This window comes from Setaria viridis, chromosome 1 (genome assembly GCF_005286985.2).
Source record: "Setaria viridis chromosome 1, Setaria_viridis_v4.0, whole genome shotgun sequence".
In the NCBI taxonomy this organism is placed as follows: domain Eukaryota; kingdom Viridiplantae; phylum Streptophyta; class Magnoliopsida; order Poales; family Poaceae; genus Setaria; species Setaria viridis.
Window position 1 is genome coordinate 32,144,076 of NC_048263.2, and position 15,909 is coordinate 32,159,984.

At 46.8% G+C, this 15,909-nt stretch overlaps 1 protein-coding gene across 1 annotated transcript; it reads left to right on the top strand.

The window, feature by feature from the left end:
• Positions 1-1,656: 1,656 nt before the first annotated feature.
• On the top strand, positions 1,657-4,229 carry LOC117842852 (transcription factor MYB17). The gene is made up of 3 exons (XM_034723379.2): positions 1,657-2,376; positions 2,671-2,800; positions 3,187-4,229. The coding sequence occupies exons 1-3, from the start codon at positions 2,241-2,243 to the stop codon at positions 3,812-3,814; spliced, it is 894 nt and encodes a 297-aa protein (XP_034579270.1). The 5' UTR covers positions 1,657-2,240; the 3' UTR covers positions 3,815-4,229.
• Positions 4,230-15,909: the final 11,680 nt, after the last annotated feature.

Genomic DNA, 15,909 nt, shown 5'->3' on the forward strand with positions numbered 1-15,909 from the left:
TTACTTTTGTTAGTCCCTGATCTAATGGAGTATTCATCTTTAAGACACCATCAAATTGTAATCTTTTTGGAGAGAATGGTCATCTCACCCTTAGCTTCAATCTTGAAGAATCTCACTTGCAGACTCTTGCGTATGAGTCACGTACTGTTGTATATATTGATGGAACCGAAATTGTATATGAAAAATTCATCGTGGCATATCCTGTGATAAAATCCTAGCTACATCACTAATATCATATATCAACATACCACGCATACACGGATTATAAAAATTTGGATCACGTATCCCATCAAGAAGTTTAGGAATTTCGATCTACATCTAAGGGGGTGTTGGATCCTCGAGCTAAACTTTAACTCCTGTCACATCGAATGTTTGGACACTAATTAGAAGTATTAAACGTAGGTTAATTACAAAACCAATTTCACAACCCCTAGGCTAAATCGCGAGACGAATCTATTAAGCCTAATTAGTCCATGATTTGACAACACTAGTAGAGAATTGGGCTTTAATCCCAGTTGGTAGGGTGCAAATATCCCGAAAATGCATCCGGGATAAACCAACCGGGACAAAAGGGGGGTCTTTTATCCCGGGTCACTCAACCGGGACAAAAGACCCCCTTTTATCCCGGTTGGTAATACCAACCGGGATAAAAGGTTCTAGAGCGCCGACGCTGCAAAAAAAAAATCCCGAGCTCCCAGGCAGCCCCCCCACACGCGCAAGTCGCAAGCCACAAGTCACGTGATTTTTCACGCGAAATATGCGCGTGCGCAGTTCGTGGGATTCGAACCCACAACCTCCAGCCTCGCGCGTAGCTTCCTTGCCATCCCACCTACACACCACATCTGACTATGTAGGGGATACTATCCTTTTGTATTAACTCGTGGTGGGGGACCCTTTTATCCCGGTTGGAAACACCAACCGGGATAAAACCTCCTTTTATCCCGGTTGGAAACACCAACCGGGATAAAAGGGGGTTTTATCCCGGTTGGTGTTTCCAACCGGGATAAAAGGGTCCCCCACGAGTTAATCCCCTTCCAGTCACCTTCCAGTCACCTCGTTGGGCCCTTTTATCCCGGTTTGAAACACCAACCGGGATAAATGACCCCCTTTTATCCCGGTTGGTATTACAAACCGGGATAAAAGGCTCTTGACCCTTTTATCCCGGTTGGTGTTACCAACCGGGATAAAAGGGGAGTCTTTTATCCCGGTTGGTGTTTCAAACCGGGATAAAAGGTCTCTCAGAGTCTTTTTTTCCCATTAGCCTTTGCAACCGGGATAAAAGGTTCCGGTTGGTGAGCCCCCCACCAGTGACCGAGTTTTAGTCCCGGTTGGTGAACCTTTTGTCCCGGGCCAACTTTAAACCGAGACAAAAGGGGGCGTATGGAAAGCCAATTCTCTACTAGTGTAATATGGTGCTACAGTAAACATTCGCTAATGATGGATTAATTAGGTTTAATAGATTTGTTCGCGATTTAGCCTAGGGGTTCTGCAATTAGTTTTGTAATTAGTTCATGTTTAGTCTTTCTAATTAGCATCCGAATATCCGATGTAACACGGGCTAAACTTTAGCTTCAGAATCAAACACCCCTTTATTCGAAACCTTGATGACTCGCTAGCAAGCAAGTCCATGTACCGACGTGCATTTTACTTTTAGAATCAGTTACTGACTAGATAGGTGAGCTGGTCCTACTCCCTACCCTACGCGTTGGTGTTGCATTTGAAGAAGAAAGAGGCGGCTCCGCTCTTAGCCCGGGTTTTGTACTCGCACACGAAAGAACCTCGCCCTCACTCAGCTCAGCCCAGCGCCATATCCAATCATCCAGCTCATGGTCATGGGTATGGCCCGATACGCAAAGCCAAAACTACTGAACAACTGAACCCTCCCTCTCTTCTCCGCTGCCCCCTCCTCCTTTCCCCCACGCCAGCACCCCTACTCCGTCGTCTCGTCGCAGGCAGCAGGTGAAAATCTCCGGCATTAATAAGCGCTCCACGGGGATCCTCCTCGGCCGCAGACAAAACCCTCCTCGTCATCCGCGCCACCCTCCCCCCTTGTCTCGCCCAAATCTTTTTCATTACCACCCTCTCCCGGTCTGGCGGTCTCCCCTCCTCTCACATCACGCTCACAGAGCGCCGTCTCTTGTGCTTGGCGTCAACGCGTTAGTTTCTGCGCGCGCGCGTGTGGTGTGGGAGAGGGGACATCGAGTGGGAGCTCGCGGCTCGGCGTCGGCGGGCGGCGGCCGATGGGGAGGGCGCCGTGCTGCGACAGGACCAAGGGGCTCAAGAAGGGGCCCTGGACGCCGGAGGAGGACAAGCTCCTCGTCGACTACATCCAGGCCAACGGCCACGGCAGCTGGCGCCTGCTCCCCAAGCTCGCAGGTCAGGATCCCAGATCAATCCAATCTCTCTTGTTCCAGTTCTTCGCAGTTCCCCTTCGTCTTCTTACGAGTTCTGCTGCTCTGCCTAGCTCGTCGTCTAGCTGTTGGCCCACTCCTTGTGTGTGTGTTAGGCAAAATGTTTGGTTTATCCCGTGAAATTCCTTGTCGGTGTCCTGGGATCATCGCAGGCGATCCGTGCTATTGCCCACTGGCAAACACGGTTGTGATCGATGGTTCTCCCTCGTCTTGCATGATCTCTCATCTCATCTAACCGCTTGTGTTTGCGCGCATGCAGGGCTGAACCGGTGCGGCAAGAGCTGCCGGCTGCGGTGGACCAACTACCTCCGGCCGGACATCAAGCGCGGGCCCTTCAGCCCCGAGGAGCAGAAGTCCATCGTCCAGCTCCACGCCATCGTCGGCAACAAGTAAGACCACCACCACACCGCCGTGCCCCCTTCCCCCTTCGATCTGCCAGATGACCAGACCAGCACGTTCCCCCTCTGATCACGCATCCACTCCTCACCTCGCGCTCGCACGGCCAGCGCGTACTGCGCTACTGCCCGGTGCAGCGCGCCACTGTTACTAAAAGAAAGCATCGCCGCATTGAATGATGCCGCTCGCCTCCGTCCATCGCGTCGCGTCCAAAACCGGTCGCCCTGAGCTTGCCGGATGTGTGGCGGAGTCGCTCGTATTTACTAGAGCCTGCTCTTGTTTCTGCCATGGTAATTGGTGGTGTGGTGGTGGTGCCGCCACTGCGGTAAGACTTGCAAGTAGGAGTGGTATTGATTGGCTTTTTCTGGTGAACCTCCAGGTGGTCCATGATCGCGGCGCAGCTGCCGGGGCGGACGGACAACGAGATCAAGAACTACTGGAACACGCACCTCAAGAAGCAGCTGCGACGAATGGGGCTTGACGAGCCGCCGCCGGGACCGGCCGCCGGCTGCCCCGCCGCGCGCCACATGGCGCAGTGGGAGACGGCGCGGCTCGAGGCGGAGGCGCGCCTCTCCCTCCTCGCCTCGTCCTGCTCCTCCGGCGCCACGGCGACCACCGCCACCACCTCTGCGTCCTCGTCGTCGACCTTCGCCGCGGGCGCCGAGAAGGCGTCCTCCAAGCCCGCGGACATCTTCCTCCGCCTGTGGAGCTCGGACATCGGGGACTCGTTCCGTCGCAAGACGGCCGCGCCGGCGCTGCCGGCGCCGCCCGTCAAGAGGAAGGACGACGTGGTGATGATCAAGCAGGAGGCGCTGGCGCTGCCCGCGCCCGGCGACGACTCCTCGGCGGCGTCCAACGAGACGGAGGTGGCGGAGGCGCTGGAGGAGTACCAGATGTTCCTCGACTTCGCCGGCGAGGAGCTGGGGCTATTCCACGGCCGGTACGGTGGGTTCTCGCTGTTCCCGCCGCTCGAGGTGCTCGAGGCGTCCCTGGACACGGCGTTCTAGTGAAGAGGACGTAGGGAGCACCCCACGTACACGTATAGCAAGCGGCAGTGGCAATACATCTACGGCTTGCTATACGCCTCCACATGCACGCATGTATGTACATACGCATGTCTCGCGTATCGCGTACGTGGTGGTACGTGTGGCTCGACGCATCAGGGGATTTTTGGGGTTAGGGCAGCAGGTGTGTGGTTTAGGCGTTTAGCTCGTTAACGGGGTTGGTTAGGGTAGGACATCAAGGTGTATTATTGCTTGTATTGGGTATTCTCTGGGTGTGGGTAGGTCACTGGCCTGGAGATGCTTTAATACATCTAGTGATGTTCTTCAGTTAGATTTTGGAGCTGCCTTTTGCACTTGAACTACACTGTACCATTTTGTTTTGAGATGAGTTTCAATCAGCTTCTCTCAAATTCGTGCCTGCGCAACTTCCTGAACTCTGCTGGCAACATGAGTGAAAGAAAACTGTGACAAAAAAAAAATCAAATGGTCCTGAGCGAAAGAGAACTTTTAGCCCAAAGCTACTACTGTTCACCAAAAATAACAAATTTTGTGTCCAATTTTTTACGGGAAATTTAATGAAATTCAGGGCTTCACTGGTCATAGAAAATAAAATACAAACAAAACCCCCAAAGTAACTACTGTCGCATTACCTGATAATAATGAGGGCAATGTTGTTTAGCTGTCTAGAAGAGGTGCTATGTACGATTTTATCTAATATGAAGGAGAGAGATGAGACAAATGTGTGTCTTGTAATTAACAGTCGATCTAGAAGCATAAGAGAAAAACACTTACAAACAATATTTTTGCTATTGTAGAGGGTGTCGTTTGTTATTTATGACCACATGCCATTCAACCATTAGTGCCATTTAGGCCTTGTGTAGTTCCTAAATTGGGAGTGGTAAAGTTTGCATTTTATCATAAATGCGCAACTGTAGCATTTTGTTTGTATTTGTGAATTATTGTCCAAACATTGACTAATTAGGCTCAAAAGATTCGTCTCGCAAAGTACAATAAAACTGTGCAATTAGTTTTTGATTTCGTCTACATTTAGTACTCCATGCATGTACCGTAAGTTTGATGTGATGGGGAATCTTCTTTTTGCATAGTGTTAAAGTTGGGAAAAAGAGTAACTAAACAAGGCCTTAGACTGTTTGAGACAACTAACATAATAACTTGTCTATTATGCTGTCAATAAATCATATGGAATCGTTATACAGATAGTAGTGGTCTACACCACTATACATACCCTAAGAGGTGTGAAGATGCAATCCAGTGGTATAATGCTGACAATCACACGGTGTCTAACCGTTGATTCAATCACTTGGTACTCACTCCATTTCAAATTGTAGGTTATTTTAATTCTTGTTAGATACATAAATTTTACAATGTATACAGACATACGTTATATCTAGGTGTATATCATAAAATGGAAGGAGTATATTTTAGTAGTCCCTGAAACCATTTGCGCAGCCTCTTGACTTCTTGAGCAGCTTCCACGTAAACGGCACGTAGCCAATAAATATGCCGTCTATAAAATACCATGCAAGTATTTTTAGAGTATCCAATAAATTGTAAGTACAAGTTATGATGGTCAACACAATTTGCAATGTTTTATAGATCTCATTCTAACAATTCTACATGTCATTCTAAGTATATATTAATATCTTTATGTGACATAGCAAAAAACTTAAGGATGATTGTTGTCTAACTGTTACACTAACCCCTGTCACGAAAATACGTGTACTCTCTTTGCTTGAAAATATAGGTTTTCTCCTTTTGTCACAACTTAAATTTTTTAATGAATACAACTCAATTTTTTTAAACAAAGTTCGATAAAGTTTATAGAAACACATTAATATCTACAACGCTAAATAAATGTACTATTAAGGTATGTTTTATATTGGATTTGGTACTAGTTTGATGCTATTAATGTTTGTGTATTTCTCATAAATTTAGTTAAAGCTAGAGAAGCTTGAATTAGCACACAACTACAAATGTCTAAGTTTTGGAAAACCTGCAATATGTGGTTTTAGTTGTAACTTTGCCTGAAGTAATAACTGTAAAAAGGAAAAAAAAAGGAGGGAGGCATTGTACGGGAGTCCGTTGGTCCAATCTTGTGCATGTGCCACTGGATGGTCGGCTGATGCAACCACATGAAAAAGGGCCATCATCGTATGATTCAGTTTTTTGTTGGGAACCCTTCCCTGTCAGCACTGTCGCGCCATACCTGCATGTTCTTCAGGGAATTCGATCATTGCGTGGCCCCCTAGCGTGCCATATATATGCTGCATTTTTCACCAGTCTACGGATGCTACAGTATTGACGCGAATAATGCCCGCTCTGATCTCTAGAGGGTGTCTGTAGTCTCCACCCTATAGTCTGCCCATGGCACAGACAAAGGCCGGTCTGAAATTTGATGTGAAGAGATTATGCACAAAACGAGGTTTCTCAAATCGTGAAACGGATTCAGGGTAGGATACTGCTTCCCTGAAAAAGTATCTGCATACGAAATGTGGCCAAACAGAGCATTATTCAGGCAAGAATTCCATCAGTACGTTTCTGCATCGCCAAGTAACATGGGCCGTGCTGCTGTAGTGCTGTTTTACCGTCGTACTGGTCCCGTGGAAGAACATGGATTTGCATGTGTGCTGCTGGGGCTAGTGTAGGGGGGCGCCCAAGGATTCAGGATCTGTGCTAGGTCAAGGCTGAAGGCAACGTACAAATGTACAATACGATGGCCAGGGTTAACTGTTCTACTAGCAAACATGTTCAGAGACAATTACATTTAGGAGGTGTTTGGATCTTTAGGACCTCCTAAAATTTATGTCACATTGAATATTCGGAGGCTAATTAGGAAGACTAAATATGAGTTAATTATAAAACTAATTACACAGATGGAGACTAATTCACAAGACGAATCTATTAAGTCTAATTAATCCATCATTAGCACATGTTTACTGTAGCATCACATTGTCAAATCATGAACTAATTAGGCTTAATAGATTCGTCTCGCAAATTAGTCTCCGTCTGTACAATTAGTTTTGTAATTAGTCTATATTTAATACTCCTAATTAGTATCTAAACATTCGATGTGACAGAAATTTTAGGAGGGACTAAAGAAACAAACACCCCCTTACTCAGAGAAGAACAAGAAACCAGCATCAGGCATGTAACAATACATGTATAGACAGATCATAGATATTGACCACTTACTGTTTTCTTGTCTCATTTTGCACTGTTTTTTTTTAATCCTGACTGATGCAGTAAAACCGTGTGGGCTCCAAGTCCGCAGGGGTCCCCTGCGAACGCCTGTCTTTGACTTGTTTCCGTTCAGTAAATGAACGGGTTCGCGCGCGGAGGAGAGGGGGGCCAGGCCAAGGCCAACGCAACGAGAGGGAATTCATTGCCGGGTTCAGGCAAACGGCCAAAACGGGAGCAGTGAAAAGTTTCCCAAACACCTGCGGCCGCCCGTGGCTTCATGGCAGCAGAAAGAGAACAGAAAAGATGCAGCGTCTCAGCTCGTGCTCGCCCCCTGCGCCACGGCTAATGATTTCCTCTCGGAGATATTAAATGTCACGGCAGCTGATATCGTGGTCCTTTTTCGCTTCGCGTCATCGTGCTTGTCATCAGGAATTGCCTGTGCAAAAAAATATTACAAATACCATTCGTCATCTCCTGTTAGTCGTCATCAATAAATAAATTTGATTGATGCAGCTACTGTACATGTTATGTATACAATTCCATGCATGGGCATGCATAGTAACATCACCTATCCTCCATGCAACGTCACCCTTTGCTCTACGAAAAGTATGAACAATAGCTTACATTTTTTTTTTGAAACGAAACAATAGCTTACATGCGTCACATCGTAATCCATATGCTCAATCATGTATATATCATATCACGACAAACCATATCAACGATGCACAATACATGCATTCATAAATAAACACTCACATCGTGGTGACTCCTCATGATATTTGCCACTCCGTTCCAAATTACTCTTCGTTTTGACTTTTCTACGTACATAATAATTAATATGCACCTGGATATATACTATGTTCAGATATATAGTAAGGATTATGCATTTAGAAAAGCTAAAATAAATAGTAATTTGAGACGGAAGGAGTAGATCGTACCCATAACCTAATGCTAACCCTTCCGGCAATTTGCATTAGCATGCATCCCATTTATCTACACCATGAGCAATGTAGTACAACGACTAAATCGGTGATCTGCAAACAGATCACGTCCGACAACAGTCCCTATGAAGCAATATGACTGCTTATCTACCGGATTATGTGGAAGCACCGCGACGACGTCGTGCTCTCTCGAGCTTCACCCTCCCACTCGCGCTCACTACGGGAAACACACAATTTGCCGAGTGCCACAGGCACTCGGCAAAGACATGAAAATACTCGGCAAAGGCATGAAAATACTCGGAAAACACTCGGCGAAGACATGAAAACACACAATTTGGTCAACGTATTCTGACTAGTGCGACCCGTGTACATCCACTGACGATCCTCCATCCTCTAGCATTTAAGCGAGTAATACAAATTCACATTGCATATACACGTTCCTATATTGTCTATTAGGTAAAGATAGGTCCTAATCCCACCCGAGGATGTGTAGGTGGGTTTAGTATCCATGGTCTACTCCGACCCGAGATAAAATTTCGGCAGCACCTCCCCGCTGTTCTCCAAATACATGTCCTTGATAGGAGATTGTGTATCTGGAGAACAACAGGGAGGTGCTGCCGAAACTCTATCTCGGACCGGAATAGACCATGGATACTAAACCCACCTACACATCCTCGGGCTGTCCAAAAAACGTGGATAATTCGAAACAGATATGGTTATAGATATGCAAAGATCTGCATATTTCCAACCGTATCTCCTTCGAACGGGAGACGCCTAACTAGGTTACGTGATATACGAACATTATACGGAAAGAGAGGTGTACGATGCCTCACCTTGCTATCCTGCAAAGTGACAAGTCGAGGACAGTCCTTGTGAGCCTCTCCTGCAAGAAAATAACAGAGCATTGTTTAAGTCAAAATTTCGGCAGCAACTCCCCTGTACGGGGAGGTTTCCAAAACTTGCAACAAATTAAACGGCACGCTAGCCGACAACCACATTCTCACCAAAGAGACGGCACGATGGCCAACAACCACAATCTCACCAAAGAGATGGCACGATGGCCGACAAATACATCCACACCAAAGAATTTTCACAAGCAAATAGACATCCTAGTTTTCTAATTTATGAAAAAAATCCTACCACCTCTCTAGACATCCTACCACACCTCTATTCTTTTCAACATTTTCTAATTTCTAATTTCATTCTTCTCTAATTTCTATTTTCTAATTTTCTAATTTCATGCCTCCAATTTCTAAAAAAAATCCTACCACATCCTACCACCTCTCTATTCTTTTCAACATTTTCTAATTTCTAATTTCATACCTACTCTAATTTATAATTTGTAGGCATGGAAACTTACCGGAGCGGCGACGGCCACGGACAGGGGAGCGGGGGCGGTGAGTCGGGCGCCCGGGGCCGGCGCGGGGCGGGCCGGCGGCGGCGCGGGGGCGGCGCGTCGTGAGGCCGGCGCCGACGCGGGGGCCGGTGGGGGGCGGCGCGTCGGGCGGCCGGGGCCGGGGGCCGGCGCGGGGGCGCGAGCGGCGTGGGGCGGCGGCGCGGGGCGAGCGGCATGGGGCGGCGGCGCGGGGCGAGCGGCGTGGGGCGGCGGCGCGGGCGGGCGGCACGTGCGTGTGCCTGTGCATGTGCGGGTGTGTGCGCGTGCAGGACTAAGTCCGGTTTAATGTTCCGCCTTTGCCGAGTGCCCCTGATCTAGCACTCGGCAAAGTCTTTGCCGAGTGCTAGATCAGGGGCACTCGGCAAAGAATTTTTTCCACCGGATTTTGGACTGAGGCTGACACATGGACCCGCGGCGAGCTTTGCCGAGTGTCCTAGGGATGACACTTGGCAAACATGTTCTTTGCCGAGTTCCTCCTTGTGACACTCGGCAAAGAAGTACTGATATTTTATGTCCAAAGTAGTTTTAGTAATTAAAAGTATGTAAACTTTGCAAAAACCTAGTCAAATTCACTAAACATTGCGTATTTTATTTTTTAAGTAATATTATTCCATTATTTCATGGATTTATAGCTCATATTGAATTTATATCTATTAAATTCATATACTTGCAATTAATAAATAAAAATTACCAAACAGATCCGAAAAATTTCCAAAATTTGACATGAACCAATCTATGTTTTCTATGGTCTATAAAAATAAATTTGAACTCAATGACAAATTCAAGTATCGATTCGACTCAAAATCTTACCGGATCCTTCCAACTTCTACAAATCCTCTGCGGAGATGCTTCGAATTCTAAGCATCATGTGTCAAAATTTGTGCGAAACCTTCTCAATTTTTTACCACAGACTCTGCATATGAAATCATAGCATCTTGAAAAATCTCGTGATTTTCAAACTTCGTTTGTATTTTTGAGAATTAAAAAATCATTTGGTCACACGTTGGTAGTCGTGTTTCCTTAACAAAATGTTCGAAATTTCTTTTCATTTTCCGGGTGAGACCTCAATTTGGACTCACTAACATGAATATAATTTTTCCACTCATATTATTCCATTATTCCAATCACCTGCAGTTCAAATTTGACTTAAATCAACAAATTACTCTAAATGAAATTAATTGATTAAATATAGCAAACAGGTCAATAAATAGTCCATCTTCTACCATGCAGTGCCAAATGTCGTACATGTGGAGTATAAAAAGTTTGGAGGGTGGAGGAGGGAATTTTTTTTTCTTTTTTTGCCGAGTGTGTCAAAAAACACTCGGCAAACCTTCATGTTTGCCGAGTGTCCCATCACAACACTCGGCAAACACGAAAGTTTGTCGAGTGTCCCTCCTAGCACTCGGCATAGCCTGAGATTTGCCGAGTGTCCCCCGTCGACACTCGGCAAAGAACTAACGTCCGTCACGGGCTCCACCGGACGCCGCACGTGCAGGTCACGTGCTCAAGAGTTCGCCGAGTGTATTATATTTGCCGAGTGTCCCCGTGAGTTTGCCGAGTGTTGTTTTATTTGGCACTCGGCAAATCATATTTTCGCCGAGTGTATTATATTTGCCGAGTGTTATGAGGAATACACTCGGCAAACGAGGCCTTCGCCGAGTGCCCGCATTATTGCACTCGGCGAAAAAATTATACTCAGCGACTTGAGTGTTTCCCGTAGTGGCTTCTGGATGACCTGCGGAGAGGAGGCGCGCCTACGGAGGTATCGCTCCCCCCCCCCCCCCCCCCCGACACACACACACCCTAAACACACACACACCCTAAAAAAATGACTAAATCAGTGGCGTGATGGCATTTCTAGCTACACCAATTGATAAAATTGTTGTATTCAAACATGTTATCGAGAAAAAGGATATGGTGTGTGAAAGGTCCATTGAGTCTATTGGGACTTCCTTTTTAGCATCTACACACAGGAAGTACCACGAAGTCATGCGATCATGCGAAGGACGAGCTCCAAACTCCAAGCCATCACCCCGAATCGCGTTCGAGTGCCACCCTAGTACCCTACCCTCTCGAGTGCCACCCTAGTACCCTACCCTCTCGAGTGCGAACAAACAGCAGGCTGAGTTCAACGAAGCAGCGCCACCGCACGCAAGCGGAATTGCGGAAATGAATCGACTGTCATCTCCCTCTCCCGGACTCTGTTGAAACGGAACGCAGGCGCGGTCCAGACAAGAGGCTCCAGCTACAGGCCGTCTCAGAGCCGAGCTCGTGGCCTCGCAGCCGGCCGGAGCAGCCGACGGGGACGGCCATAAATGCTGCTCTGGGCATCACGCAATGAATGTGGAGAGAGGATGGTGCCATGGTGTGGTGTGTGTGGGGGGGGGGGGGGGGGGGGGGGGGGGGGGGGGTTGAGAAGGGCCAAGGGCCCAAGGCCATGGCCATGCATGCCCTTGACGCAGCGGCGACGCATCAGCCTGGGACAAGCATCGGAGTCGTAGGACGGGAGAGCAGAGCAGGCCGAACAGCGCGCGTGGAGGGAGGCGAGCGAGGAGAAGAGATTTGCAGAAGCCGCACCGCAGCAGCGGGGGAGCATTGATTGCATGTGAATGTGCACTGCCTCTGCCACCCACGTCAAGACGGGGATCGAGAGCGGCGAGCGCGAGCGCGCACGAACGCCACGCTCTGGCCGCCGATTTGACTGGACGGAGTGGTGCGGGCGTGGGCGGCGAGGGCGCCTTGGCCGAGCGGCCAACTAGACGGCAACAGCGAGGCGGGCGGAGCTCCCATGGTGGCACGAGCGTCGTCCCCGAGCGATCCTCCTCGGCAGCACCACCAATGGCAGCGAGTACGCGGACCCCCCTCGTGCCCGCCCGGAAGGAAGTCAGGCCGAAGACAGCGCAGCGCAGCAGTGCAGGTCAATAACTGCGTCCGGAAAAAGGTGCGCTGCCGCTGCGCCAGGGAGAGGGGGAAGAGCGCGAGAGGAAGACGAAAAGGCTGTGCCGATACGGTGCGTCAGATTGCATTCAATGGTTGGGGGAAGCTGTATCCCAACAACGACGTTTTCTGTGCTCCTTATCATAAGCGAGGAGGAACAGCACAACACAAGAAATTGGCTGTAGCTGTAGACGAAAGGGATCGTATATAGTTATTTTTTTCTTGGATCGAATACGGATATAAATAGTGTCGAAGATGTGTTGATATTCGTTTTATTAGCATATTAAATATTAAATATCCGAATTCGGAAACGGAATCGATATTGAACGTCTAGATTCGGATACGAACTATCCATTTGAGATGGAGGTGTTTGGATCCTCGGGCTAAACTTTAACCCCTGTCATATAGAATGTTTGACACTAATTAGGAGTATTAAACATAGGCTAATTACAAAATCAATTTCACAACCTCTAGGCTAAATTGCGAGACGAATCTATTAAGCCTAATTAGTTCATGATTTGATAATATGGTGCTACAGTAAATATTCGCTAATGATGGATTAATTAGGCTTAATAGATTCGTCTCGCGATTTAGCCTAGGGGTTCTGCAATTAGTTTTGTAATTAGCTCATGTTTAGTCCTCCTAATTAGCATCCGAATATCCGATGTGACACGGACTAAACTTTAGCTCCAGGATCCAAACACCCCCTGAGTGTCTCCACCCCTTCGGTCAGACAAATGGACGGATAATATCTATACCACTTTCATCCTAGCAGCTTTCCGAGTATTTGGATCTACTAATCTGATGATCTGAATTGGTATATATAAGATTTTGAGTAAAAAAATTAGATCCTATATGGAATATGCGGTTGTTATGTGATATCACGTCCGGTGACTCAAATGCAGCGAGCACAACCGGATGTGGACGCTGCTCTGAATGAGATGTTCAACCTCAACGATGACGAGGTCGAGGCGATGGACAATGCCCTAATCGACATGGTTGGGAAGGTATCGATGACCTACTAGATGCGATAGTACATGAACCTGCTTAAGGTGAGTCTCCATCTGGTGACGGATGTAACAGTCAAGCGGCGGCCAACAATGACTGTAAGTTGTGGAGTTTGCGAGGATTGAGTGGTGTGCAATGTTTAGAATACTGGCTTGATGTTTGGGGTGTATTGAGTGGTGCGATGTGTTTGTTTTGATGCTTGGTATTGGATTGTTGTTTTTCCATTTTATTGTTTTGCTCAATCTGAGCTTTTATCTTTTTTTTAATATAATCAACAACTCTCCTGCCTGGTTTGTTTTAAAAAAAAGTTACATGATATCAGAATCATAAAATCTTAAACGTATGGATCGTATCAGGTAAATTCCTAGAATTAAGGTCATGAATCAAAGAAATAAAATCGAAGCGTAGAATCATGTCCTTTTAAGAAAAAAAAAGTTATATGTTATTGCTTGTTTTCTTACCTTGTCGAGTGAAACGATTCTGTATTCTTGCCTTGTCGAGTGAAACGGCCAGAAGGTAATAAGTTATTGCTTGTTTGTAATACCTATCCATTTCTATAATTTTTTTCATTTAAAACAATATTTTGATCTCCCTCAAGAATCTGAATCAAAGTCTTTTATCCAAACGGTTCTACAAAGTGGTTCTGATTCATCGGAGAAACATTTCTTAAAAAAATCTGAATCCGAAACGTTGTTTATATGAGATAAAATTATGCATGAAGCAAACACTGGCCCAGACAAGTGCGGCGGAAGGTATGTTTGATGTGATTAATTAGTTTGGGCTACAAACCAAACAACGCACCGTCTTTACTTATGCATCTCCGTGTAAAATGATACTCCCTCCATCCCTCCATCCCAAATGGTAAGGAGAGTTAAAACATCTCAAGTTTGATCAAAATTATAGAGAAAAATATAAAGATTTATGACATCAAATAGATGTACTATGTATAATTGATAAAGAATCTAATGATACTTAGTTGACATCATAAATATTATTATATTATCATATAAATTTGATCAAACTTGAGATACTTTGACTCTCCAAGATTCTTGAAATGACTTACAATTTGGAACGGAGGGGGTACGTTGCATCTTACACGTGGAAATGACATTTTCTTTTTGAAATTTGTCATTCCTCGGTACACATTGGTGCAAGTTCCTGTAGCTTCTTCTACTGTATGCCTTGCTCTCGTCAGCGGCTGGTGACAAAAGACCAAACCTTAGGTACTGTGCTTTCAGCAACAGGAACACATCAGTTGCACTGTACTATAGGAGTATAGGTAAATGAGAAAAATCCCAAAAAAGCTATGGCATGGGAATCATGACGAGCACTCCGTGTATCCAACTACTGAACTACAGTCACACTGCGCGCACCACTGTAATGCTACATGTTTGCAGACTTGCAGTACGACATATAATTGCGAGCTACAGGAACTTTACAGATAAAACGGATATGGTTCCGGAAAGAATCTTTGTGTTTGCTTGTGTCTTTTACCGCCAAATTGGTTTAGGGAAAGAAGAATCTTGCGCTTCCTTGTGTCTTTTACCGCCACATTTTCTGCTGCAGATCATAATCAAATATACTTCTGTTGGGCAGCAGTGCTTGCGCAGGGAAATAGAGATGCATAGTGATTCTGATTCAGAAAGGTATTTCTATATCGGCCAGAGGCCTTGATGCACTGTTATATGAAGAGTTAGCTTGACTGTGGCACCTTAAAAGATCTTTAGAGTCATTGAAAATATACAGTGGTACAATAGTTTATTTTGATAAAGTTTCCAAATAATCCGAGTTTTCATTTTTGCAAGCACTGTTATAGAGGGGGAGGAAAGATGGCTGAGCTCTCCAACTCTTTGCCAGTAGGTTAGGGCTGCTGGGTTCTCCGCTCCCAATGAATCCAACGGCCGACGTCATCTAAAAAGCTCACGGGTATAAGCTTGGGCCGACCTACACGACGGTCCAAGAAGGCCCTCCCAAGCGCGCGCGCACAGACTGGGTGAGACTTCATCAATGTCTCTGTAGGAGGGTCCTGGCCTCAATCCAGCCCAGCTCCTAGCCTGTGAAGATCATGAGGTTTGTACCGCGCGGGCCACCTGCCTGCCGCCTAACGGTGCGGCCTGCCAAAAATCTATCCTGGACCGCCCTACTCCTCACCTCTCACACCGGCGCGGCGGCGCCCGCGTCGCTGCTGCTTCGTACATCGTACCGCCGCCGGACCGGACGTAGGGGCGAGTCCCCGATCGACGTGGTCGTGTGATTCGCCAGAACGCGCGCGCAGCCTCGCATCGCACTTTCCGGCGCGTGGTGCTCGGCTCGATGCACCGCGTCCGCAATCAGCTGCCAACCAAGTCGTCGAGGCGCAGCCAAATCACAACCATAATCCGGGCCACACCGAACAGCAACCCCATCGCCGTCGGTAGAATCGTTGAAGCCTCTTGATTATCAATACGATTTCTGTAGTAGCACATGTTTGGAAGTTTTAATATGGAGCCGTTCGTGCGTAACGTTAAGTTCTGAATCTAAACACTGAACACAAGGGGAATGGAAAAAAATTTCGCAATGAACTGGAGCGTCAGCCTTATTTTTTAACTGCATGCGAGTGTTCCTTCTCACACTAG

Excerpts from the sequence above, each read along its gene's own strand:
- LOC117842852 (XM_034723379.2), top strand. The coding sequence starts at position 2,241 with ATGGGGAGGGCGCCGTGCTGCGACAGGACCAAGGGGCTCAAGAAGGGG. Across the intron at positions 2,377-2,670 it reads CCTGCTCCCCAAGCTCGCAG|GGCTGAACCGGTGCGGCAAG; the intron begins GTCAGGATCCCA and ends GCGCGCATGCAG. Across the intron at positions 2,801-3,186 it reads CACGCCATCGTCGGCAACAA|GTGGTCCATGATCGCGGCGC; the intron begins GTAAGACCACCA and ends GTGAACCTCCAG.